This window comes from Pelophylax lessonae, assembly GCF_965119305.1.
Source record: "Pelophylax lessonae genome assembly, chromosome: 2".
Lineage (NCBI taxonomy): Eukaryota > Metazoa > Chordata > Amphibia > Anura > Ranidae > Pelophylax > Pelophylax lessonae.
In genome coordinates, this window is record NC_138769.1 from 585,452,687 (window position 1) to 585,480,253 (window position 27,567).

The window sequence follows — 27,567 nt, forward strand, 5'->3', positions numbered from 1 at the left end:
ATAAACCATCCAAAGCCTGAAGGTGCGCCCCCACCCATAACTGGGGTGGGGGGACGTCTTCGCCGGTTCCCGGATCCATGGCTTTCCAGAATCCCGGACAAATGGGTTTGCGAAGTCATAAGGTCAGGGTACAAGATCGAGTTTCGATCTCTCCCACCGGCGCGATTCTTCCCTTCCAATATCCGACTATCCGCAGATCGTTTAGAAGATCTGCGGAGAGCAGTCACAGATTTACTACAACAAGGAGTGGTAGTCCATGTTCCTTGGACAGAACGGTTTCAAGGGTTTTATTCAAACCTGTTTACAATACCCAGGAAAGAGGGCAAAGTGCGTCCAATTCTGGACTTAAGAGCACTCAATTCTTTCGTCAACATAAGAAGATTCAGAATGGAGTCCATTCGCACGGTAGCAGCCTTCCTGCATCCAGGGGATGTCCTAGCGTCCATAGACATCAAGGACGCCTATCTTCACATTCCCATTTTCGCAGGACATCAGCGTTTTCTACGCTTTTCCGTAGAGGAGAACCACTATCAGTTTGTGGCGTTACCTTTCGGTCTCGCCACGGCTCCGCGGGTCTTCACAAAGGTGTTGGCCCCAATGTTGGCACTTCTGCGCCAAAGAGGTATATCAATTCTAGGTTACCTAGACGATCTTCTGCTTCATGCAGAGTCTCCTCAGACCCTGCTACAAAACATAGAAATTACTATGATTTCTTTACAGGAATTCGGGTGGCTGGTGAACCAGCAAAAGTCATTTCTGGTTCCCACCCAGTGGCTCGAATATCTGGGTCTAATTCTAGACACAGTCAGGACAAGAGTTTTTCTTCCGGTAGGGAAACTCCGAAAGATTCAATCTGCAGTCCAGTTGTTACTGTCCAACAGCTGGTCTTCCCTTCGGACTTGCATGAGGGTTCTGGGGTTGATGGTGGCTTCGTTCGAAGCAGTCCCATTTGCCCAGTCCCATACCCGAATTCTTCAGCAAGAGATTCTTCTCAGATGGAATCGGAATCCGAAATCCCTGGACAATCAGATCCGATTGAGCAAACAGACCAGAGAGTCTCTGGTATGGTGGCTTCGGTCTCCGATGCTCAGCCAGGGAAAGTCATTTCTGCCAATATATTGGACGACAGTGACCACGGATGCCAGTCTATCCGGATGGGGAGGAATTCTCGGTCAGTTATCTGTCCAGGGACTTTGGTCCCCGGAAGAATCCAGGTTACCGATAAATGTATTGGAACTGAGAGCGATCAGACTTTGTCTGATTCACTGGACCGAGCAGCTCCAGGGCAGCTCGGTTCGGATCCAGTCGGACAATGCCACGGCCGTGGCTTATGTCAATCACCAGGGGGGCACCAAGAGTGTCCGAGCGGCCAAAGAAGTGGCTTGCATTCTTCGCTGGGCGGAACGATTTGTTCCAGCAATCTCTGCGGTGTTCATTCCGGGGGTGGAGAATTGGCAGGCAGATTATCTCAGCCGTCAGACCCTGGATCAGGGGGAATGGTCCCTCCATCCAGACGTTTTCCACCAGTTGTGCCTACGGTGGGGCACCCCGGATGTGGATCTGTTGGCATCACGATTCAACAGGAAAGTTCAGAGATTCGTGGCTCGCTCCCGCGATCCTCTAGCAGAAACCGCAGACGCACTGATCGCCCCGTGGGGGCAATACCAGCTAATATATGCCTTCCCTCCTCTCGTGTTACTGCCAAGACTTCTTCGCAGAATAGAGGAGGAAGGAATCCCAGTAATCCTGGTAGCTCCGGACTGGCCTCGTCGAGCTTGGTACGCCGACATGGTCAGACTGGTGGCGGACGTCCCGTGGAGACTTCCTCTCAGGGAGGATCTACTGTCTCAGGGACCGATCTTCCATCCTGCTTTACGATCGCTGGCTTTAACGGCCTGGCTATTGAGACCCAGGTGCTGAAGGACAAAGGTTTGTCAGCTTCAGTTATTCCTACTCTAGTTGAAGCAAGGAAAGCGACTTCCAGAAAGATTTATCATCGCACATGGAAGTCCTACATTGCATGGTGTGAACCTTTGGGGTTCCGTCCTCGGTCTTATTCGATTAGTCGAATATTGGCTTTTCTGCAACAAGGGGTTGAGCAGAAACTGGCCTTGAGTACTATCAAGGGTCAGGTCTCAGCATTAGCCATCTTCTTTCAGAAGCCTTTGGCTACTCATTCCTTGGTGCGGAATTTCATCCAGGGGGTGCGACATCTGGCTCCGCCAGTGCACGCGCCGTTACCCCCCTGGGATCTTAATTTAGTGTTGTCGGTTCTTCAGAAACCTCCCTTTGAAGATATTAGGGAGATTCCTCTACCCACGTTGTCCCAGAAGGTGGCCTTCTTGGTGGCTATTACTTCTGCACGCAGGGTGTCAGAACTGGCCGCATTATCTTGTCGTTCACCATATCTGGTGGTTCATAGAGATAAGGTGGTTCTTCGTCCGAATCCATCCTTCCTACCAAAAGTGGTTTCAGAATTTCATCTGAATGAAGAAATTGTATTACCTTCCCTGTGTCCTAAGCCCAGTCATCCTCGGGAGTTTGCGTTACACTCCTTGGATGTGGTCCGGGCGATCAGGGTATACTTGAAAACGACAGACTCGTTTCGCAAGACGGATTCACTTTTTGTGATCCCAGATGGACCCAAAAAGGGGTTGCCTGCATCTGCCGCGACCATTTCCAGATGGATCAGACAGACGGTAGTACAGGCTTATTCTATTAAGGGTCGGGAGCCCCCGTTCCCTGTTAAGGCGCACTCCACGCGGGCACTTAGTGCGTCATGGGCCTTTCGCCATCAGGCGTCAGTGGTCCAGGTGTGCAAGGCGGCTACCTGGTCGTCGGTGCATACCTTTACTAAACATTATAAAGTTGATGTAATGGCATCATCTGATGCCTCGTTTGGCCGCAAGGTTTTGCAGGCCGCAATTTGAGGAGACCAGTGGTCTACCTCGAGGGTTTTTTCCGTTGGAAAATTTTTCTTTAGTCTCATTCTTTGTGCATTGCATTGTTTATAATGAGCCTTTAAAACTTCTAGTTTGGCACCAGTTGGGCCTTCTAGATTGGATTTGATTTTGTCAATCCCACCCCTCATTTGTGGCACTGCTTCTGGATGTCCCAGCTCTTGAGAATCAAGAAGACTACGTCTGTCAATGAGCGATAGAGAAAAATGGATTTTTGTAAGAACTTACCGTAAAATCCTTTTCTCTTAAGCTCATTGACAGACGTAGTACCCGCCCCTCTATCATTGAGTTGGGTTGGGTTAAATTCTCTGTACTGCTTTAAACAGAACTGATTCCCTGTAGCAGAGAGAGGGAGGATATACCCTCAGGGACTGCCCCTAAGGTGGAGCCAGAACGTTTTGTCATTCTGCCTAGTCCTACTCCTGCGGTGACAACATAACCCAGCTCTTGAGAATCAAGAAGACTACGTCTGTCAATGAGCTTAAAAAGAAAAGGATTTTACGGTAAGTTCTTACAAAAATCCATTTTTTGGAAATTTGTCCCAAGAACAAGTGTCCTCATTGGAGGGTTTTCCCTCACCTCTTGCTCTGGAGAGAACTAAAAATCTCTGAATTTCCGCTTATTTTCTGATGAAGATGGTCACCAGGACAATTAGAGGGTGAATCTTCCCAGTGGAGACACAGATAGCAGTCTATGACAAAGGGTCTAACCTTTCCCTTCCTATACAGAACTTTAAAAATCTGCTTTACATGCACTTTAACATTTCCACCTTGCCAATTTAGGGAAAAGTGCTTTTAAAATTCTACCCCTTAACCAGTTATACACATACCTTTGCAGCATTCCCATCCATTACTTTTTCCTTTTTAGCCAGTGCTTCCAGGTATGGGGGATCATCATGCAGTGCCTAAACTCAGCAGCCAATTGCTAACAGATTCAAGAGCTTCAACACCTGATATTTTTCAGCAGCTGTGGAGAGGAAGGGGTGGTAATGGTAGTGCTGTGATGGTGGGCATAATGGGGTTTGCTTTAATTACCCTCCCCCAAAAAAAGCTCATCTTTCCTTAGCTCCTTTACCACTCCATGTGAGCGGTGGGATTCAAAGGAAATGCCTGATACTTCCATTTAAGAAGGAGCTTGTAACTCTCTTCAAATTATAGCACCCGCCCAACCGTGGTATTACAATAGGCCAGACGGGAAGGGGTTAAATGACATTTTACAACTGTTCATTCTAGCACCAGAATATGGGTTGTGAAAGTGGCAAAGGCCCCCTTAATTTTGACAAAAAATAAAGGTGCACATGGGGATGGATTTATGAAGGGCAAATAGACTGTGCAGTTGCACTCCTTTCCCCCAAAACTTATTAAGGCTCCATGCACACTATAAGCTAAAACAATGCCAGAAAGCTGCTGAATGAAAAATGCTCATAATTAGCTTTTTCTTGTGCCAACTTTTAGCAGCGATTAGGAGCATTACCATTTATTGGCGTTTCCTGCAATGTGACTCTTCAACCTTTTTTTTGTCTGTGCAGTTCCTCTTAAAAGAAAGAAAAAAACAAAACGCTGGAAACCAGCAGTTAGCGGCGTTACCAGCATTCCACAGTTTTTTTTTTTTCTGCCTCCAAATCACTCGCAAAAATGCAAAAGAGGGAGTTTTTTTTTTTCTGCTCCTAGAGGCTGAAGCTTCAAAAATGCTTCTAGACTAAAAAAGTGTGCATGCACACATAGAATAACATTATTTGCTTCTAGAAGCAGAAAAATATGTGCAAAAGCTGCTGATAGGGGCATTTTTTTTAGACTAGTGTGCATGGAGCCTGAATGTGGTAAAGCTCTGCTGATTTCCTTCATCCAATCAAGTATAAATATAAATCCTTTTTTAAATTTGCCTTGCACCTGATTGGGTATACTTTACATAGTAAATCTTTACCACAATACGTTTACCAGAGAAAATGTGGTGCATAGTCTATTTGCCTTTAATAAATCAAGCCCATGTAATAGTCAATTACTGCAAGTGCATAAAAGCATATTCTCTAACAACATTGCCAGTCAGATATAGTTTCCTAATTTGAAGGGTCTTTTGTGTGGGTAACTCAGACTTTTTGTAATTGAGACACAAAAACTATGGCAGAGGTATTGAATTAAAATTCATGAAAGTCCAGTAGGTAAAATTTTCTTTGAGCCGAGATCCGAATCATATGTTTGGCTCTCAATGGCACCTCTGCACAATGGGCAAACGTGGCACGTCTTTACGCGTGCCACATCACATGGTGCCACAGTACCATGCAACTTGGTACGGCACAATTAAAAAGAAAAAAAAAAAGCTCAGGGACTTATTTTTCTGCGTTTCTGCTTATAAGCCAGCCCACTGAAATAAATGGGCTGCCTACACGCATTACGCAATAATGTGATACTAGTCTACAATCCTTCACATCACGATCCTTTTTATTACATCAGTGTTCTCATTCCCCCTTCACATTACAGTCCTCAACCCCCCCCCCCCTCACATTCCTGTCCTTGCCCCCTTTATAGTACCCCTCCTTCACATTGCAGTTCCCAACCCCCGCTTCACATTCCTGTCCTCACCCCCCTGTACAGCACCCCCTTCACATTCCTGTCCTCACCCTCTTTATAGCACCCCCTTCACTTAACTGCCCCCCCCCTTTATAGCACCCCCCCTACATAACTGTCCTCACCCCCTTTATAGCACCCCGTTTCGCATAACTGTCACCCTCTTTATAGAACCCCCCCTTCACATAACTGTCCTCACCCCCCCCCCCTTATAGCACCCCCTTCACATACCTGTCCTCACCCTCTTTATAGCACCCCCTTTCACATAACTTTCCTCCCCCTTTATAGCACCGCCCTTCACCTAACTGTCCCCCCCCTTTATAGCACTCCCTTCACATAACTGTCCTCACCCCCTTTATAGCACTGCCTTCACATAACTGTCCTCACCCTCTTTATAGCACCCCCTTCACATAACTGTCCTCAACCCCTTTATAGCACCCCCCTTCACATAACTTTCCTCCCCCCTTTATAGCACCGCCCTTCACCTAACTGTCCCCCCCTTTATAGCACTCCCTTCACATAACTGCCCCCCCCCCCCCTTTATAGCACTCCCTTCACATAACTGTCCTCACCCCCTTTATAGCACCCCCTTCACATAACTGTCCTCACCCCCTTTATAGCACCCCCTTCACATAACTGTCCTCACCCTCTTTATAGCACCCCCCTTCACATAACTGTCCTCACCCCCTTTATAGCACCCCCTTCACATAACTGTCCTCACCCCCTTTATAGCACCCCCTTCATATAACTGTCCTCACCCCCTTTATAGCACCCCCTTCATATAACTGTCCTCCCCCATTTTATTGCACCCCTCCTTCACACCGCAGTCCCCCCCCCTTAACATTCCTGTCCTCACCCCCTTTATAGCTACCCCCGAAATCCTGTGCTCATCCCCTTTTTTTAAAAACCCCCTTCACACCACAGTCTCCAGCACCCCTTCACATTTCAGTCCTCACCTCCTTTGTAGAACCCCATCCCTCTTCATATCACTCCCTTTACATTCCTGCCCTGCCTCTTTGATATCACCCCTCTTTCCCCATTTACGTCGACAGTGCCCTCTTCCCTGTCCTATCTTACACAACGTGGCTGACATCGGAGGCACAGCAGCTGACATTGGAAGTGCAGCAAAGGGATGGACGGAGGGCGGGACCTGCCCCAGTTAACTGATTGGTTACTAGAATACAGAGCAGTTCTAGCAACCAATCAGTTAACTGTACCAGCCCCTATCCTCCGTGCATCACTGCGCTGCTCCTCTGATGTCAGCTCTGTAAAGACAGAGCTGTAGCTGCAGTGGAGGGAAAAAAACAGATCCTAAATGGCACGACCGCCATAGGGCCAGACGAAACATTGATTGGGTCCGCACTTGGCCCGCGGTCTGCCATTTAGTGATGCCTGCACTATGGCATTGATTTACTAAAACTGGAGAACTGCAAAATCTAGTGCAGCTGGGCATGGCAGCCAATCAGCTTCTAGCTTCAGTTTGTTCAATTAAGCTTTGACAAAAAAAGAAACTGGAAGATGATTGGTTTCTATGCAGAGCGGCACCAGATATTACACTCTCTAGTTTTAGCAAAATCAACCCCATTGTGTATTTTACTAACTATATAAGTAACCGTGTTATAGACACTCTTAACCGAATCTTTGAGGTTCAGATTCCAGAGGACCTTAAACATTGCCTATTGGATATATTAGATAACCTTCCAGTTGAGAATACCTCTCTGCAGGCTATTGCAAGAGCCCTTTTTCAGGCCCGCAAATTAATTCTGAGGCACTGGAAGTATACAGACCCTCCCACAGTAAAGGAATACATTTCTCAAATGGGTGATACCACCTAACTTGAGAAGTTCATTTACCAGCATAGAGGTAGTAGGGGAAAATATTTGATAAGTTATGGTCCCCATGGCTGGATGTTCCGGGTTTAGCCCGTTTTGGACTTTTTTCTGGACCGTATACTTGAGAGGCTACCAAACTATGTATATGGAGGCCCTATAGTAATGGTTTTGAAGTGATACCTTATTGTGATTATTAAGAGAGTGTTTGACTGTATAGGTAAGATGCAAACTAATGTGTGTGGTGCACATTGCTTTAAATGCACAAATGTTAATACTTACAGTCCTTATATACCTATTTTGCTCTGGACTTTGTATGTTTTATTTCTTCTGCTCAATAAAAAAAAATGACAAAAATAACCCTACTTACCAGAGTGTTGTTTTAAAATAACCATGTTTACTAAAAGAGGACAAAATGTCTACTTACAAAGTGAATTTTAAATAATTTTAGTGAATGAGGTGAAAGAAAGTGAAATTTTACTTTTCAGAGAATACTTGTTCAAATGCAAAGAAAATGGAGAAAAACAGGATTTTTGCTGCATGTGGTTGAAGTCAGCACACTTTTACCTCATTCGCTGTTAAGTGAAAATTGACTTTGCAAAGGGAAACTTCACTTAGTTTACTGAATGAATTGAAGTTGTGCTGTCTTCACCTAATCAATTTACAATCAAAAATGATATTTTCTATTTCCCTTGCACACAATTGGGTATTTTTTGCAAAGTAAATTTTACTTTGTTTCAACTCATTTACTAAGATAAGTCACTTTGAAAGTGAACTATAATTCTTTAGTAAATCAAAACCCAATGCCATCTTTTCATAAGCAATTTTTTGTCATAGGTATACAGTATTTGTGGAAAGACCACACAAGCTGGATTGGGTTGTTTCATTCATTTTTTTTTCAACATTCCTATGTAAGCATGCCGATACACAATACAATGCTCTTTTTACATATATAAACAATGCTCTTTTTACATATATAAACAATGCACTTTTTATCTTATAAAATGTGCATGGAAAAATGTCACTTAAAAGAATGTAATCGTAGAAAAGTCTCCTTTAAAAGTTTGGGTGGTAGGAGGCCCTGGGGATAAAGGATCCAAAAATGTTTTCTGAATGGCAATAGTTTCATTGTATGGGCAAGCATTGACCTGATGTAACTTTCAAATCTTGCCATTTGTGATATGCATCGTTATTTGTTTTGTGCAGTTGTAAATGTGCAGCTCCAGAAGTACCATCCAACAAGACTTTGCTGTTCTGGAGTGCAAACAACATAAGTTTTACTGAAAATGACTGGTCCAACCTCACCGTTAGTGTAAGTACACAATAGCGGTGGTCATACAGAGTGTCTGTTTTCAAATGTTTTGCTATTTATTCTTTATTATGCAGTAGCTATGCAATAGCAGTCCAGTGTTTCCTAGGAAATATTGGTAAAGCCCAATTTCTTTCTTGAACAAAAAAATCCATAAAATCCCTAAATTTACCTGACCTTTAATCTATCCATGTTTAAAGTTGGTCATACACCCACAAATTTCTTTAATTTGGCCTGTGGGCTGATCAAAATAAATCTAACAGGTCCTCCATCCATGCTAAACAGTATAGATAAACATATCTTACGCTCTGGCAATTGGCTGCTAGTCGCTGGAATTAAAGGGGTTGTAAAGGTTTGAATTTTGTTTTTTATAAAAATAACAAACATGTCATACTTACCTGCTCTGTGCAAGGGTTTTGCACAGAGCAGCCCTAATCCTCCTCTTCTGGGGTGCCCCAACGGCACACCTGGCTCCCTCTCTGCATTGGGTGCCCCCACGGGGAGCCGCATTCCATGGGGGCAACCGTGCAGGCGCGCTCCTGAGTCCCACTGCTGCGTCCATTGACACAGACCGCGGGACTCAGCCCTGCCCCCCCACTCCCGTGTCACTAGATTTGATTGACAGCAGCAGGAGCCAATGGCTTTTGCTGCGATCAATCTATCCAATAAGGACAGAAACAGTGGGCATGTGCACATCGCTGGAACGGATGGGCTCAGGTAAGAAAAGGAGGGGGGGGGGGGGCACTGGGGACAGCTGCAGCAAAGAAGGTTTTTCTCCTTAACGCATGGAATGCATTAAGGTGAAAAACTATGAGTCTTTACAATCCCTTTAAGTGGTCTCTCTTGTTCATCCCATGGTGCTAAACAATAGAAATCTAAACATGCCTTAGGTAAGGATCATATCTACTTTAAAGAGTAACTCCACTTTTGTTGAAAAAAAAACATTCCCCTCTGGGTGGTCTATGTCTATTACAAGGGTTTTAACAAACTTTGTTGCAGATTCCTACATTTTGTTATTCTGAAGAAATGACTGTGTATTTGTCTGTGTCCATGTGATAAGTGAGTCTAATGGGAGTGGTTTTAAATGTATGAATCCGCTGCTGCACCTGCATGGCACTAATGAGGAAAATTGCAGGGTCTGCATCCCTTTAGACGTAATTTTCTATTGTGAGTATCTTACCACAAATAATTTTTGTTGCAGGGGATGCCTGATATCTGACTTATATCTTAGTGCATACTTCTGGGAAAATTGGTGAGCCAATCACACAAGCAGGAAAAGATGTTTCCGGGGGGTGTTCTGCACACATTTTGTATACAGAACACCTCCAGGTAGCCATATTGCATTGCATTTTACAGAAAATTACAGTGCGGCAGTTTTGAAAGGGAAAGGTAATTTTTAATAACATTCAATTACAATATGACTTGTGTTGCAATTGTATATGCTATATTATTTTTTATTTCTTTGCTATTTTTTTCCCATGAAAGTGGAGTTACCCTTTAACCACTTGTGATTCTAATGAGATAGCTGTCAATGAGCATAGTGTAGCCATGCAAGTGCTTGGGCTGATTTCCACATCTAGTACCACATGAGTTTGTATACGGTCATATTTTTAATCAGGAATTTGTATAGTAAATTTCACATGCTCGTGAACTCACTTTGTTAAAATTTAGGTAATAGCATGTAGGAGATGCTGAATATGCAACATTGGCCCTTCCAGTATTCGGAAGTTTCTCAATATTTGGAAGTTATTTTTTAGTTTGAGCAGATTGTGTAGACTGGTTTATTTCCATTTTTAGTAAAGGGCTTCAATTATTACCCTTAATAAAGTGATATCTTTATTTATTTTTTTTAGGAATGCCAACGGATGCATGGAGAGTTTGTAGGCCCAGCCTGTGGACATCATGGGCCATATACTCCAGATGTTCTCTTCTGGTCCTCCATTCTGTTTTTTACTACATTTGCTTTATCCAGTACACTGAAGACTTTTAAAACAAGTCGGTACTTTCCAACCAAGGCAAGTAACTTAAAAAAGCACTTCATTGGTATTATTTTTTTTTGTTGTTCTGTAGCTCCGGTTCACACTGGTGCGACTTGGAATTCGACTTATGACATACAGGATTGTCAATATTCCCATCGCACATGTTCCTGGAAATGGGCTTATCAGTAATGGGTGTTGTAGCAACTACCCGCTGGAAACTAGACTTATCACAGACTAATGCACATATTCGCCCACACACCATTCATCATCAAATGTTGCCGAAAGCTTTTATTATAAAAAGATCACATTACAAAGGACCAAGTGCAACTTTTGGAGCCACGCTGGACCTCCGTGTGGCTCTGAAACATTGCGCTTGGTCCTTTGTGATGCAATCTTTCTGTAATAAAAGCTTTGGGTGATATTTGACGATCCTTGGTGTGCTGGCAAATATGCGCATTGATCTGTGACACACAGAGTCAGGTGACAAGTGAAAACTCTATCATTTTAATGGCGGCCATTCCATTTAATGCGGCTCAAGTCGCAGCAAATTTTAAAAAGGTATGTGCACTACTTTGATGCAACATCAATGCAACTTGCAGTCCCATGGACTCTAATGTCGCATTAAAGTGGCAAGTAAGTCGCACTGGAAATTGAAAGACAATGGGGTTGCAGCAGTGTGAACTGAGACTTACTGTAAGCTGGAACATCAAGTGTTCCTAGTGAAATGTTTTGCATACCAAGTATGGATGCAAAAGTACATCTAATGGCTGTGTAATTTTTGGGAAGCATTCTGGATGGTCTTCCCCTGGCAGGGGAGCATTGTTTCCTAATGGAAAGATTCTCATCTCATCATCTCTTGACATTATTATTTCTTTGTTGTCAGGCATGCATACAAGCACATGGGGGCCATACAAACTACTGAGTTCCATTTTGAGTTTCTGCATGAAATTTCAGCAAAGTGGACTAGCCTGCTGCATCATTTTTTCACTTTGATTTTTGTAGTGTCTTTGAATTTATCCCTCTGTAGGTTCATAATTTTAATTTCCATCAAACAATGTGGAATGCTTTCATTCCTAACAAATTACCCAGTCCATATCAGTATAGATATCCAGCATGATATTTTTCCCCATGGGGATCTGATGTGTTTTCCAAATGTTCCTTTAATTTTCTTGAGCAGTGTATGTGGAAGCTGCAGTGCCCACGTCAATGCTCCTCTGTATACTGCCGTCCTAACTCTAAGTTGGAGCATATATAGCAGCTGATACATTAAGGGCAAATTTGCCTGGAGGGAGCCCACCCCCCTTCTTATCCTCTTCACGCTGACGTAGTGCAAATATACGGCCTTCTGCTTCAAGGGTTTGTACCAGGGTGATGCCTGCGGCTGCAGGATTCTCCCCAGTACCGTTTGTTAGAGCCGACGGTCAACTTTCTTATAATGACAACTGATGCGGCTAATCGGCTGTTATTACAAGCAGTAGGAAGAGACAACCCCCCCTCCCGCCACATTCCACGGCTCGCCTGGGCTCTCCCATCCCACTGGGAGACCCGAGCAACCAGCCAGAACGTCCATCGCCTGACCAGAGACTGCTTTGATCGGGTCTTGGATCTAGTAACCTGGAAGCGATGCCATGACATCACTTCCAGTTAACTGGAGCCTTAAAGGTGTCAGATTTATAAAAAAAAAGTCACTATTCAAAACCGCCAAACTTGACGTTTTGAATGCTTTTCAAGTGCAAGTGAGGAATTTGGGGTCATATGTAACCCAGATCCCTCCAAAAAAATACCTGACACGTGAGTATTGCTGTCACAAGGGATGTTTATATTCCTTTTGGCAGCAATAAAAGTGTTAAAAAATAAAAAAAACTTAAAGGGACAGTGAAAAAAAAAAATGTAAAGTGCCCCTTCCCTCCGTGCTCGTGCACAGAAGAGAATGTATACATAAGTTGCGCCCGCAGATGTAAACATTGTTCAAACCACACGTGAGGTATTGCCACGATCGTTAGAGTGAGAGCAATAATTCTTCTCTGTAACGGTTAAACATTTTGAAAGCATCGCCTATGGAGATTTTTAACTACTGTAGTCTGTCGCCATTCCACGAGTGTGTGCAATTTTAAAGCATGACATGTTAGGTATCTATTTACTCGGTGTAATTCACATTAACCACTTCTGTACTGGAAAGTTTTACCCCCTTAATGACCAGGCCATTTTTTGCGATATGACATTGGGTTACTTTAACTGACAACTTGGGTACAGGGTCGTGGGACCCTGTACCCAAATAAAGATGTCCTTTTTTTCCCCACAAATAGAGCTTTCTTTTGGTGGTATTTGATCACCTCTGCAGTTTTTATTTTTTGCGCTGTAAACAAAAAAAAAGAGCGACAATTTTGAAGAAAAAAAAAACATTATTTTTTACTTTCTGCTATAAACCACAGCCAATAAATAATTTAAAAAATCAAATGTTTTCATCAATATAGGCCAATATGTATTCTGCTACATGTAATGACTACTACACAGCGCAAAAGGGTCGTGATAAAATAATACACATTAAGGTAAACATATAAAGTGTAACACATGCAGGTGAAAGTGCAACGTGCCAGATAGTTGCAGGTAAGTAGTCTAAAGGGCTACCTATAGCGCTTGCTTTAAAAATTATTGCAATATATAAAGTACTATAAGTGAATATAATACATAAAAAGTGATATTTGTGACAAATATATTAATAGTGCAGATATTTTATCCCATATATATAAACCTTATTTCATATAGCAATTAAAAAGTTATAAATGTGAAAAACTCCAACAAAATATTTCCAAGGTTTAAAGTCCAATAAATAATCCAGTAAAAATATATAAAGTGAGTCTTTTGTGCAAACAGTGTCAAATTCCAAACAAAAAGTGCAAGTGCTCAGCGCGATGATTACTCAGTCCACTCAGTAGTGATCCATATAACTATAATTTCACCGTAATAATGGTAAGATTCAATCACTTACCAGATGGCGAGGGTCATGTGTGCCACGACCGACCAGGCTTAAATAGCCTTCCAGGCTAAGATGGAAACTCCTTACATCAGGTGGGTAAGTTCTCTCTCTTCTCCCCTCGTGCCAGATGAATATAAGAGAAAAAGGAGCTCCAGATAGTGTGATATCTTTGATATAAGTCTTATTTCCCGTTTGGGTAAAAAAGGGAATAATACAGAACAATGTGCAAATATAAGCAAAAAAACAGGATAAAAATGGGGTTTAACCCGATTGCAGACCTAATGCGGCCGCTTGTGACCGTGTGTGTCGGCGCAAACCGATGGCAAGGAAGCGAGCGGGAGAACATCCGGCTTGCGTTCCATCTGCGTCACACCTCACGTACGCTGTGCGTTCCAATCTAAATAGTGGCAGATAGTTGCAACAAAATTGTGTGAAAAATACAATGGTGATAAAACAACCATATATAGTGAAGCACTTAATCATAAATAATTCCACGTGAAAGTCCAAAAATATCAATAAATATAAATATCTCTCTTAACGATTGCGGCGATACCTCACATGTGTGGTTTGAACACCGTTTACATATGTGGGCGCGATTTGCATATGCATTCGCTTCTGCGTGCGAACAAATAATTATTTTATTTATTTCTTTTTACACTGTCCATTAAAAAACATTTTTTTTTATCACTTCTATTGCTGTCAGAAGGAATATAAAGATCCCTTGTGACAGTAATAGGCAGTGAAAGGTACTCTTTATGGAGGGACCTGGGGTCCAAAAAACCCCAAACCTCTCCTATACACTTAAAAGCATTAAAAAAGCCACTTTTGACTGTTTTGAATACTGTAATTTTTTTTTTTAAATCTGGCGCCTTTAAGGCTTTAGTCCTGGAAAGTGATATCATGACATTGCTTCCGGGTTTTTACATCTGGGACCCAATCAGAGCCGAATCCGGCTTTGTTCAGGTCTGTCGGAACATGTGTCGGCTGGCCGTTCAGGTCTCCTGGTGAGACAGGAGGCCCGTGTGAGCCGTGGAAGGCAGCAGGACTGGCTGCTCAGCCACATTGATTGGCATTACAAGAAAGGCGACCGTCGGTTCTAAACAACGTTACCGGGGTGATACCTCTAGCTGCAGGCATTACCCCAGTACAACCCCCTGAAGCCGAAGCCGCATATTTGCATTTTGTTGGCATGAAGGGGTTAAATTAATGATAATGATAATAATTAGTACAACTATTGCCTTGCCTTTTCTAGTTTAACTAGTTGTTTTTTTTTTTTTTTTGAACCAATACATTTTTCTGCAATTTTAGACTGAACGTTATTAGATTATTTGCTCAGTACAGGTGAATTTGCCCATGTAGTAACTATGTTGCATGCTCTGTTTGCCGTCTATACGTACAAGCTCTTAAATGTAATGCACAATACCTTTTATGTGAAATAAAGCAGTGTGTGAGGAATTGTTTTACTCTTTTATTTTTTTTTCATCTAGGTCCGCTCGATGGTCAGTGATTTTGCTGTATTTCTCACTATTTTGACAATGGTAATCCTTGACTATCTAATTGGCGTACCTTCACCAAAACTTCAAGTACCAAATGAATTTAAGGTAAAAACATTATTTTTTATGATAGGATGTCTTCTTATTTTCATTTATTTATATATCCTGCACACTAGGTCACTCTTTATGCCCAAAAGGAGAAAAAAATAGCATCTACATTCTGCCTGAATTCAATGTCCAGAACTGCAGGTGGACCACCCTTAAAGAGGATCTATACTCATATGTTAATAGTCTTACTGAGATGGAGAAATAAAGAGCAATTGAAAGTCTCATATATTTATCCTTTTATACAAAAATGCTTCTCCTTTCAGTACTGGCCACACATATCTGAAGGTCTAGGTACCATGTGTTGTCTATAAAAGAGAGGATCAAAGTTTAGGTTAGTTGACCCTTCCTTTAGCAGGGATCAGGAGACCACAGGCCTAGGCTTTTGAGCAGCATTTTCTCCAACTAAAACTAAGTTGGAGCTTAAGCCATTCCATTTATCTTATTTTATCTCTAGTAAGGCTCGATTAACACCCATGTGTTTTTTGGCACGTTTTGCAGAAACTCAGTCCATTTAACATGGTTTCCTATAGGACATGTTCAGATCTATGCTTTTTTCAGGCGCTGCACTTATGGAACGGGTCAGGGACTTTTTTAAACCCAAAACGGTGCACTTTTGGTTCCATAGACTTCAATTTAGACGCTGCAGAAAAGCATGTAGTGCGTTTTTGATGAGTAGTTTATTTTCAATAGTTTTATTGAGTTTTCATAAAGAAGAATACAGACAAATAACAACCGTGTTAAGCACTGCATAAGTAGAGTATATACAAAGTATTACATGTTGGAATACAATGCCAAATAAGAGTCATATGTATTCTTGAACTAGGAGATAACATCAGTTCTAGACTTATAGTTGGGGTGCTATTCCCCATCCCCGAATACCCCATTTTGGAGCAAAACTGTATCATGGGGTGGGTGACAACACAGTCAACCACAGCTAGGTGTCAAAATTTTTATGTATAAAGATTGTTATTATTTCTTTGAGGAACAAAAGAAGTATGCCAAGATAAACAAGTCAATGTAAACAACGTCAGAAATACGAACTTGCATATCCAGAGTACCAGAAACAACAAGGCATATAGCTGTGTAACTCCAAGGGATCAAAAAAGGTTATAAAATACTCTTGATGTTTTCATGGTAGATACGCTTTATACCCCTTAGCCTGGTATGCCTAAAAATGTTGCCCCGTATAGGGGAAGAATAGATCAACTCTATATAGCAGAAGAAGGAAAAGTCAAGAAGGAAAGTAAGAAGAGAAAGTGCAGTAGAAGATCAAGAAAAGAGGACCTAGAGCTCACAGTGGACAATAGTGCTATGCTGTCAACCAAGTGCGGGTGATCAGGGTATTTTGACATAATTTGCCCACGGCTCCCAAGTTAGATCAAAGATTTTTTGTTTATAATTAACAACACTAGCCACTTTCTCATGCAGCAATATCCAGGATATCTTATGCTTTATACGATGGATAGATACAGAGGGAGACTTCTAAACTCCAGCAATGGTGATCTTAGCCGCCAGCAACATAAAGTAGATTAAACATCTTGTGTGTCATGGGACATTGCCTGGAGTATCGTTTAGTAGGGCGATTGAGGGTTTTGGTCTAGTTCAGGGCTTGTTAACTTTCATATCAAAGAAAAAACCCTGTTCCAGTAACACCTAATCCTAGGGCACTACCACCATATGTGGAGCATTGTTCCTCGCAGAGAACACCCTTTAAAACAGTCCTCTGATGATGATGATGGATACATCTTGGCTAAGCTAGTGGGAACCAGGTACCAACTTGTCAATACTTTGATGCTCGCCTCTATTAAAGAGATATTCAATATACCCTTATAGGCGATTTGAAGCCTGGAGTACCAAGATTCAGGTTCTATTTCAATACTGAGATCCCTCCCCCATGCCAACATATATGGGTATTTCAACAGTGAGTTCAGTAATGATGCATAAGCTGTGGAGATGCCACCCCTGGTGCCCTGATCCTTAGCACACCATTGTTCATAAGGTGTTAATAAAGGTGGGTCTGAGGGGGAATAGAGACCTGGTAGGAAATGTGCAATTTTGAGAAAACAAAACCGTTCAGTGTGGGACATCTCTAAGGTATTAATGCAGTGGGACAAGATAAAGGACCCTCTGTGCGTATAAAAGTGTCCTATGCGGTAGTGACCCCTGTCTGTCTACCATTTTGAAGGCTCTGCTCTCCATGCCCAGGGAGAAAGCTGGGTTGTGAAATAGGTGGTCCAACGGCTTAAAGGCAGAGACCAATGATAGGTTAGTGTGAACCCGATCCCACAACGCAAAGGAGTGGGACAGGATGGACACCAAAATACAGGGCCTAACCCTGGGGGTGTGCCATAGGAGGAAATCAATAGTGTTGGAAGGAATCACTTGTCGTTTGATGATGACCCAATCGGGACGTTCCCGTCGCAAGTATACAATGGATAATTGTGTAAGTTGTGCCGCCTTATAATATGCCCAGAAGTCCGGGACCCCCAATCCTCCCTTGGTTCTTGGCATGCATAGAGTATTACAAGATAGCCTGTGGCCCTTAGGGCTCCAGATGAACTTAAGGACTCTAGATTGGAAATTAGTTAAGTCAACTCTATTAAGCAGGATAGGTAGGGAACGGAACAAGTAGGGTCATTTTAGGTAATAGAGTCATTTTGACTTCCGCTATTCCATCTAGCCTTGAAATGTCATGTAGTGTCCAGCCTGAGAGTAGGTCATCTAGGCGATGGTAAAAGGAGGGTAAATTAACTGAGTATAGTGATGCATAGGATGTTGTAAGAGAGATTCCCAGATATGGTAAAACCTCCAACTTGCCATTGGAATGGGAAAACTTCCCGTATACGTGTCATCAGCTGCTCAGGGATATTGATATTAAGTGCCATCAACTTCATCTTATTCACTTGAATTCACTGCCAAATTCTCTTAGCATCCGCATCAGATTGGGGAGAGAAGTAAGAGGGGAAGTGATGAACAGGAGGATGTCATCCGCACATAGCGTGCACTTATGTTCCCGTGCTCCGCATGTAACACCTTTAATGTCCGGATTATCTCTAATAGCTATCGCTAGCGTCTCTATCTCAATAGCGAAGAGGAAAGGGGGCACTACTGATGAGATATCTCAATGGGAGTAGAGTGGAATCCTGCCAGTCTAACTGTTGCCTGGGGGGACAAATATAGAGTTCCCATGATACAAAGCCCCATGTCTTTAAGACCTCAAACATATAAGGCAAGGAAAATGAATCGAAGGCCTTTTGTAGGTCCAATGAGAGTAGAAATCACTCTTGAGGGGCACCCCTCACCCATGCCACCTGCATAAGGTAAATCCAATCAATAGCCCTCCGAATCTGATCTGGGCCTTGCCTGCTCGGGATGAAGCCCACTTGATCCCTATGCACATATTGAGGGATAAAAGATGATAGACGATTAGCAATCACTTTAGTGAACAATTTGAGGTCGTTATCTATGAGGGATATAGGTTGATAATTTCCCACCTCTCCAGGATCTTTCTGTTGTTTTGGTATGACTGAGATGTAGGCCATATGGGAGGGGGGAATCTAAAGAAGCTCCATCCCGCGGGGCATTAAAATAGCGTACCAAATGCGGGATTAGTAACTCTTGGAATTTGCGATAGTGCAGGGCTGGGAACCCATCGGGTGCTGAACCCACCTTGGTGTTTTTGATTGCTAATTTAATTTCCTGCGCTTGAAAGGGAGCTTCCATAATTGAATTATGTTCGGAGCAGAGTTTGGGAAGGGGGGAGTCTCTCCAGGCAGGCTGCTATAGATTGAGGTTTCCCTCCAGTAGGGGCCTTGTATAACAAGGAGTAAAAATTGTCAAAGCTTTCAAGAACTTTAGGAGGGTTTTGAGTAGAAGAACCACCGGGCATCGCAATTTTGGAATCGCTCTAGTGCGCAGGTTTGGATTCAACCTATTAGTGAGTAGTGAGCCAATTTTGTCCTTATGCATATATAATTGTGTCGAGGCCCAACAAATGCTCTTTTTTTTATGTTAACTCTTGATCAAGCTCTAGCCTTGTTTGGTCAATTTGTTGAATAATAGAGGGATCTGCAGAATGTTTATTGCGTTGGAGCAATGAATGTAACTTACTTTCAAGAAGCTGAATGCGCTCCTGTCACACCTTATTAAGTTGTGAAGACGTTTGAATTATTTTGCCGCGCACTGTCGTCCATTAAATTATCCTGAAAATATTGTCTTAAGCTCATTTGTATATCCTCACACCAGCATTTCTCAGATAATAAAGATTCATTGAGCCTCCATTGAGAAGTCCGGGGGGGGGGGGGGGTAATGACGAAAGCGCTACAGAAATCAAAGAATGGTCGGACCATGCGACTGCTCTTATGTAGCCTTTGCCAGTACTGGGAATCAGGGCACATGAAACAAAGAAATGATCAATATGAGAGTAAGTTGCATGTGGGGCTGAGTAGAAAGTGTAGTCGCATACAGTCACGACGGGCGTCTATTAAATTGAGAAAGTACATCAGTTTTGCTACTTTTGTATCAGCTTTGGGGGGTCGTATGAGTTGGGTTGTATTTATCGAAGTAGAAGTCTAGGGCAAGATTGGTATCCCCTGCAAAAACAAATTGTCTCTCCAGGAAAGGAGCCAGAGCCCTGAGTAGCTTAGTTAAAAAGGTGGTTTGTCCCGAGTTTGGGGCGTAGTATAAAATAAAAGTACATAACTGCTCGCCAACCAGTCCCTTCACCAAAAAGTATCTCCCACCGAGATCCCTAATTTCCTGATGTAAAGTGAAGGCGATTCTGGCCGAAAAACAGATAGCAACCCCTCTAGTCTTTTTCGGGGCATTCGCTAAATAAAATACAGGATACCGTTTGTTCAAAAAAGATGGCCAATATGAGTGAGGAAAATGGGTCTCTTGTAAGAGCAAAGTATCCGCACGCTGCGAATAATAGTAGTGAAAGGCATTATGGTGTTTAATGGGAGAATTTAGGCCCTGTGTGTTGTGTGATACGACCCTACAAGGAGTCGCATGACCCATCGTGTTAGGATTCTCAGGTGGCATTTCCATCACCAGTTGCAACACTCACCTCATCACCAAGCAAACAAGGTCCACCAACGTTCAGTCCACCCTGATGCTAGATAAATCAGGTCCACCGAAGCCTAGGTCTCAGAAAAGGAAGGGAAAGAGCGTTAGAAACGAAAAGCGGATAGAAAAAGAAGCAGATAGGAAAGTAAAGACAGAATATAGAAATACAAACCATAAACTAGGGATACGGAGAATCTCCCAGGTTAGGGTGAAAGTTGGGTGCACCACGATCCTGCGGGTTGCAGGAGTTGGGCCACAAGCCTGCGAAAACAGGATTCTGACTTGAGAGAGGGTGTACGGCAACCCAGCAAGACCCAAGTTATGGAAAAAAAAAACGTAAATAGCAAAGGATCTCAGGAAGTAATAACAAAAACATGATTGAATGAATAATGTTTAAACCATCAGTTTGTTTTCTAGTGAACAGATTTTAAACCCGGGCCAGAGAGGGCAAAACCCATCCGGCCCAAAATAAGCTCAAGAGGGAATGCACCCACAGGTCCCCCTGCCTCTAGAGCAGCTAATTTGAGGAACAATAACACAAGGAGAAGTAATTTGTCATGTTAACAACACTAAGGACCAAGAAGCTTAGTATGCAGGGCCCATATGGGACACACAGTTTCAGCGATAAAAGGAGAGTTGAATGATAACTATGGAGAAGTATTACTCTCTCCCCGTAAAGGGAAGGCTAATCGAGGGCTTCAAGGTGGTCTAGTGGAAGCAGGACGGCCGCCCATAGCTGGATGCCACAATGGGGAGATAGGACGAGTTGAATCCTCATCCTGGTTAAAGCACCAGCGAGAGGGAGACTTAGGTGACGAGCCATCTCTGGAGATCAGACCCAGCCGCAGCAACAAATCTTCGCCTTCCTTAAACGTGGAAAGGTGTACTGTTGATTAGTGAGGGTGAACCACAGAAGAAAGGGAAAAGCCTATGTGTATTTGAGGGATTTGTGCATTAGAACCTGTAAAAGGGGTTTTAATGATCTGCGTTTCTGGGCTGTAAAAGGGGAAATGTCTCCGAACACTTGCACTGTGTGCCCCATGATTGAAAGGGACGACAGCTCCCTAGATTTTTGCATGGCCAGTTCCTTGGTTTTATAATAGTGGGGCTTTACAATGATATCACATGGAGGCCCGTCGGGTTGCAAAGGTTGGAGAGCTCGATGAGGCCTTTCCGTATCTACACGGTGGTCAGGCAGGTCTGGCAAAAGTTCTGCCATAAAAGTGTGTACTGTAGTTCCCACGTCCTTCACAGCCTCAGGTAGGCTGCAAATCTGTTCTCCAAATCATCTATTTTGGCAAGTGCTTACTCAAGCTGCTGTTGCAAGGTTTTAATACAACCAATATTCTGATTTGTGGATAGTGGTTTCTAGCTTCTGTTCAACAGACTCAATACTGGTCCCCAACCCCTGCAAGTCAGCCTTGATGGTGGTAGTGAGCTGTTGCACTGTCCTAGTTAGGCCCTGCTCCAGGTCTGAGAATTTTACAAACAGAGTTTGGTGGTCTCCATCTTCAGGGGGCCGGGGGCTGTCCATAGGCCCAGAGGCATTGGAACAGGCTGGAGACTGCAGGGGTTGAGAAGACAGTAAATCTTCTAATGTCCTGTCTGTTAGGGACTCAGTGGAGGCTGGTGACTGCTGCTGTATAGGGGATGTACTCACTGCCAACCACGGTCCATGGTGCTGTGAAGGCATACCCACCTGCATTGAGATCCCCGAGGGTACGGCGCCACGTGGCTTTGTTGCTGTCGCTGCCATTTTATTGGAGGCTGCCGAGGATCGTGCGGTCGGTGGAGCTCAGGAACAGTCACGCTGATCGCTGCCTCCTGCGAACTATGGGAGCTAGGAGGTCTCCCAAGTTAGGGCCCCCGATCCGCCAGGTCTTGTGTCGGCAGGGCCACTGCAAGAGGCTTGGTCAGCGAGGTGCGAAGCTCCCGGTTCACGAGGCCATCTTGGAAGCTGTGTGCATGTACCCTCCTTGATGAGTAGTTTAATGTGCCCAACAGCAAGTTGGCCAAAAAAAAGCATAAAAACCCGGATGTGCCAAAATACAAAAAGCACTGCAGAAACAGATCAGAAGCAAACTGCATAGGTGTGAACCAGGCCTAAAGAGTTATTTTCTTCCCATGTAGCCCATGAAGTGTGCTGTTCAGTGATTTGTAGATGTCAACACCTCAGCTTCCATTTAAGAGCAAATGAAAAAAAAAACAAACCTTTGTGAAACCTATCTCTGTACAAAGCCATTTGAAGATAGACTTGTTAGGGTAGTGTCTACCTTTTGATAACTATTTAGTTCTTTGAGTAACTGTGATGTCACCTCCCCTTTTAATCACATCATAATAATACAGTAGCACAATTAATTTCAAATTTCATAAATCAATCAGGTAATCTTTGCTAGAAAATATGCAGTTGAAGCCTGTAAGTCACATTCATGGTGGAAAGAGTGGCTTTTAAACAATTTAATAGCAGTTCTACAGAGTTATAAATGCTTGCTTTTCTTCATTTAAAGCCAACCAGAGATGACAGAGGATGGATTGTGAACCCCATTGGGCCGAATCCTTGGTGGACTGTTTTCCCTACAGTCATCCCAGCCCTCCTTTGCACCATTCTCATATTTATGGACCAGCAGATTACCGCTGTTATTATCAACAGAAAGGAGCACAAACTTAAGGTAAAACATCTATATATAGAAACATGGTAAAAACTAGCACTTTTACTATTTACCACTATTTGAAATGTATGTGTCACCTACAAAAATAAGCACAAGACGCAAATCCTCTACTGAATTACTGACAAATGTTTTATTTTTGAAGGAATATATTGTTTGTCTACATCGTTTAACTTTATGTTAATTTATTTTGACTAAATTAGCGGTGCTTAAAGTGATTGTTAAGTCTCGTTTTAAAAAAAATAAATAAATTACCAAACATGTTATACTTACCTACTCTGTGCAGTTGGTTTTGCTCAGAGCAGCCCAGATCCTCCTCTTCTCAGGTCCCTCTTCAGTGCTCCTGGCCCCTCCCTTCTGTTGAGTGCCACCACAGCAAGCAGCTTGCTATGGGAGCACCCAAGCCGAGTCACAGCTCGCTGTCTCCATTCAGACATGGAGCCGTGACTCGTCCCCACCCCCTCTCTCTCCTGATTGGCTAACTGGCTTTGATTGACATCAGCAGGAGCCAATCGCACCGCACTGCTGTCTCAGCCTATGAGGAGAGGAGTCCCGGACAGCTGAGAAACTCCTGCAACACTGCTACTGTGCAGAGTTTTTTTTTTTATCTTAATGCATAAAATGCATTGGGAAAAAAACCTTCTGCCTTTACAATCCCTTTAAAAGTGTTAATATTGGTACACATTAAAGGCCTTTCAGTTTTATTGCTGTATGTCAGATAACCTCTTTCGTCTTTTGTTAAAACAATAGGTTCACTTTAACAAAAAAAAAAAAAAAATGAAACGCCCTTTTATTTATAGGTAAAAAAATGTGCATGTATTTTTTTTCCTAGGAGCCTTCAGAGCATTGCACCCGCGATCAGCACATCGTGAGTGCAGTGCCAGGTGCCTGCAGACTGTCAGTACAGTTGTCTGCCCATATCTCCTGTATAGGCAGATGGTTACTGAAGTCCAGGAAGAATCAGTGGGCTATGAGAACCCTCACCAGTGCACTTGCAGTTTGTTGAGAACTACCAGTCATCTGCTGTGGATGACAGTAGTTGTAGTTCATTCATTCATAGATCTGTGTAATGATGACATGCTGTGATGGCAGAGCCTTCAAATTGCACCAGCGGCTGCAGGGAGAGGATCTCTGCCTTTTGTCCCAATGGGACATTGGTGGGGGGGTTAGAGGTTGTGCTTTATTAACAAGTTACACCCTGAATATGGGAATAACATGTTACTAAATAGTTACTAAATGTGAATTTATCCTTTTAGGTTATGAAAAAAGTTCAGGAGGGTTGTATTTTTGGTTTGAAGCCGACATAAAGAGAAAGTGAGGGAGACAACAGTAAGGCCGTTTCTCATATTTGCGAATCGGATGCATTTTGAACGGCATCCAATTCGCATAGCATGTGAATCAGACTGGCTGTCAATGAAGCCTGGTGCAGTGTGAATTCTAAAAGGGTCCTGTGCGTTTTTCAGTCTGGTTCAGGTGCGATTTCAGTGTCAAATTCGCACCTGAATCCCACCTGAACCACTGAATGGAAACCGCATCGGACTCTGCACCACGACCCGCATATATGTGAACCCAGCTTTAGGCTTACGTTGGAACAGGATTGCTTCCAGCTGGCCAGTTTAGTAAGCCTTATGTTCTGCTATAAGCTCATGGCCCCTTCAGTAGCCATGAACTGTCCTCCAGACCAGGCTAAATAAATGAATAGCTGTGATCAGTGTCTGACAAGTCATTGTTTAAAGTTAGACCCCTTTCACATGTGCTTTCCAATCAGGTCAGCCTGTCAGTTTTTCAGGCGAACCTGATCGGATGCTCCATGCACCTCAGTGGAGCAACGGATGTCAGCGGTAACTTGTCCACTGACACCCGCTGCTATCCGATCTAATCCTGTCCGTAGAAATCCAGACGGATGGTGACCCTATTTTCCATCCGTCTGGAGGATCGGATCAGATAGGATCGGATGAAAACGGTCCGTTTTCATTTGATCTCCCATAGAGGAGAGCGGGGATCTAACAGGTCCGTCTCAGCACAGTGAGCAGAGACGGACCTGTCATCCGCCTTCTCAGCGGGGATTGGCGTAATCAATCCCCACTGAGCAAAACGGAGTCCGCTGGGCAGAAAGCCCTTGTGAAAGGACCCTTATTTATTAAAGATATGACTCTCAGTTTCTATCTTTATCTCTAGAGTAAAACACGGTTTGTTTTGACCTCCAATATTTCACCAAAATCCCTCTCGACAGAGCTGTAAAAAACTGAGAAAAAAAATGTATAAATATTAAGAATAATAATTATAAAAACAGAAGTAAGGCCTCATTCACACAGAAAGCATATTCCTGCACCTGGGAGTCACAGGTGTTTGCGGACAGTCATTATCATCAGCCTGTACAAACCACTGACAGGCGCTGTAACTGTACGCATATAACCCCATATCCCGGACGCAAGCTGGGCCACTCATACATCCCTAAAGGCATGTAACTGCCTGAGTTTGTTACATTTGTACAGCCGCGGTGTCTGTCAGCCTGTGGTTGTTTGCGCAAGGTTACAGGCCACAGCTGTACACAAACCACCCATCTTGCACCTTCTTGACACTGTATGGCCCTTTGGCCAAGTGAATGAGTCTTTAACTCCCCCTACACAATCACACTCACACAAGTTACACATATGTAACATACACATACTGTATGCACTACAGTGGGAATGTATTAGGGTGCGCATAGCCCATGAGCGATGTTTTGTACTACAAACATAGCTTGATGCATGGTATGTGTGTGTTGTTGTAGTGTACCAACACTCTAAGAGCCCATTCACTTTAGTGGGAATGTATTACGGTGCATATAGCCCATGAGCGATGGTGTGTGCTGTGCACAAGTGCTGCAGAGCATTGTTACATTGCATTGCAGTGTACGATTTTATTTATTTTTTAAAACTTACGTTCATTAAACTCAAGAGCACATTGCCACACACTGCCAAGCATTGTAACATGCTGTATTACAATATTATGTATGCCTGCTTCATTTTTTTGCAATGCACATCCATGCAGCACATCCATGGCATTGCAGATCGGCTGTTACCACAACACGTGTTTAAAACCAACCTCCAGATATTTAACAGAAGTTGCTCATTTACAGTTTCCCATACCTTGACTTTTAACCATTTCGCAAAAAAGGCACAATTTAAAATTTACAACTATTTATTATTTATTAATTAGAGTTTTATCTTTAGATTAAGCAGGAGTTTTTCAGATTATGTTGTGTTTTTGAGCATTAACTTTGATGAACATTTGCGCAACATGGCCTAAAAAATTAGTAGCCTTGTCTTTTTTTTCTACTGGTCATGTGCTTTCAGAAAATGTATGGTTTAAGGAGTCTTTTACAAACTCTATAAGCTGTGAGTGAAAAATGAAAAATTGCAAAAATAGTCAGCTAACCTGAATTTAGAAGTGGAGAACAGCACCTGGTAGCGAAAGGGTTAAATGTGTTCGGGCCAATGTAAATCTATAATCAGGAAAAGAGCTTGAAAAAAATAAAGAGGCAGATTTGATGGACCACTTGATCCTTTTCTGCCATTGCTTTTCTATGTTTTCATGTTTCAACTTCTCCAGTTTCCGTTGTCTGCACTGAATTATGGTAATAATTTTCATTTCTTTCTCTTTGATAGAAAGGATGTGGTTACCATCTAGACCTGCTGATGGTGGGGCTGATGCTGGGAATCTGCTCTATCATGGGGCTGCCATGGTTTGTTGCTGCTACTGTGCTGTCTATCACCCATGTAAATAGTCTTAAACTGGAGTCAGAGTGTTCCGCTCCAGGAGAACAGCCCAAGTTCCTTGGAATCAGGGAGCAGAGAGTGACGGGACTGATGATCTTTGTGCTTATGGGTTGCTCTGTCTTTATGACAGGAGTGCTAAAGGTGAGAAACACCATCTTCAATTCAGAATGATTGGTCAAAAGTGTTAGGAATTTACTAAATGAGTTATGTTTTGGCTTTTTATTGCAATTGGTAGATGCTCATGAAAATGCAGGGTCTGATTTCCTTTTAAAACCCTACTCCCATATGTAAAAACATTGAGTTGAAGTCTGCTTTTTCAGTGGGCCCTTCCTATTAGAATAAACACCATAAACTTAGGAAAATCATCCTCCTGCTGACTAGATCCCATGGAAAGATGAGTATTTCAAATCCTGAGAAAAGTTGCTGCAGCACCATGCTGGGAGCATACTTTCAGTGACTCTTGGAATACTCTACATACCCCAGGATTTAGCATTTTGCCTGGAGGAGGGTGATTTTACCTTCACCTAGGTGCCACTGTCAGAAGCTGGTCACGGGAAAAGCAAGTCTAACCCACTTTTTTTTTTTTTTTTTTTAATTTTTATGTTGCTTCTCAGAATGAGGAGGCCTTAATCCCTTGTCACCGACTGTACACATACACTATATTACTAAAAATATTGGTACACCTGCCTTTACACGCACATGAACTTTAAAGGCATCCCAGTCTTAGTCCATACAGTTCAATATTGAGTTGGCCCACCATTTGCTGCTTTAACAGCTTCAACTCTTCTGGGAAGGCTGTCCACAAGGTTTATAAGTGTGTCTGTGGGAATGTTTAAACATTCTTCCAGAAGCGC

At 43.0% G+C, this 27,567-nt stretch overlaps 1 protein-coding gene across 1 annotated transcript in view; it reads left to right on the forward strand.

The window, feature by feature from the left end:
• The window catches only part of LOC309545584 (electroneutral sodium bicarbonate exchanger 1), a 414,564-nt gene that overhangs the window by 337,973 nt on the left and 49,024 nt on the right, over positions 1-27,567 (forward strand). The window contains exons 15-19 of the mRNA XM_082244814.1: positions 8,560-8,665; positions 10,516-10,677; positions 15,106-15,219; positions 22,794-22,955; positions 26,603-26,854. Of these exons, the coding sequence (XP_082100940.1) occupies positions 8,560-8,665; positions 10,516-10,677; positions 15,106-15,219; positions 22,794-22,955; positions 26,603-26,854 (796 nt within the window). The remainder of the gene's footprint in view (positions 1-8,559; positions 8,666-10,515; positions 10,678-15,105; positions 15,220-22,793; positions 22,956-26,602; positions 26,855-27,567) is intronic.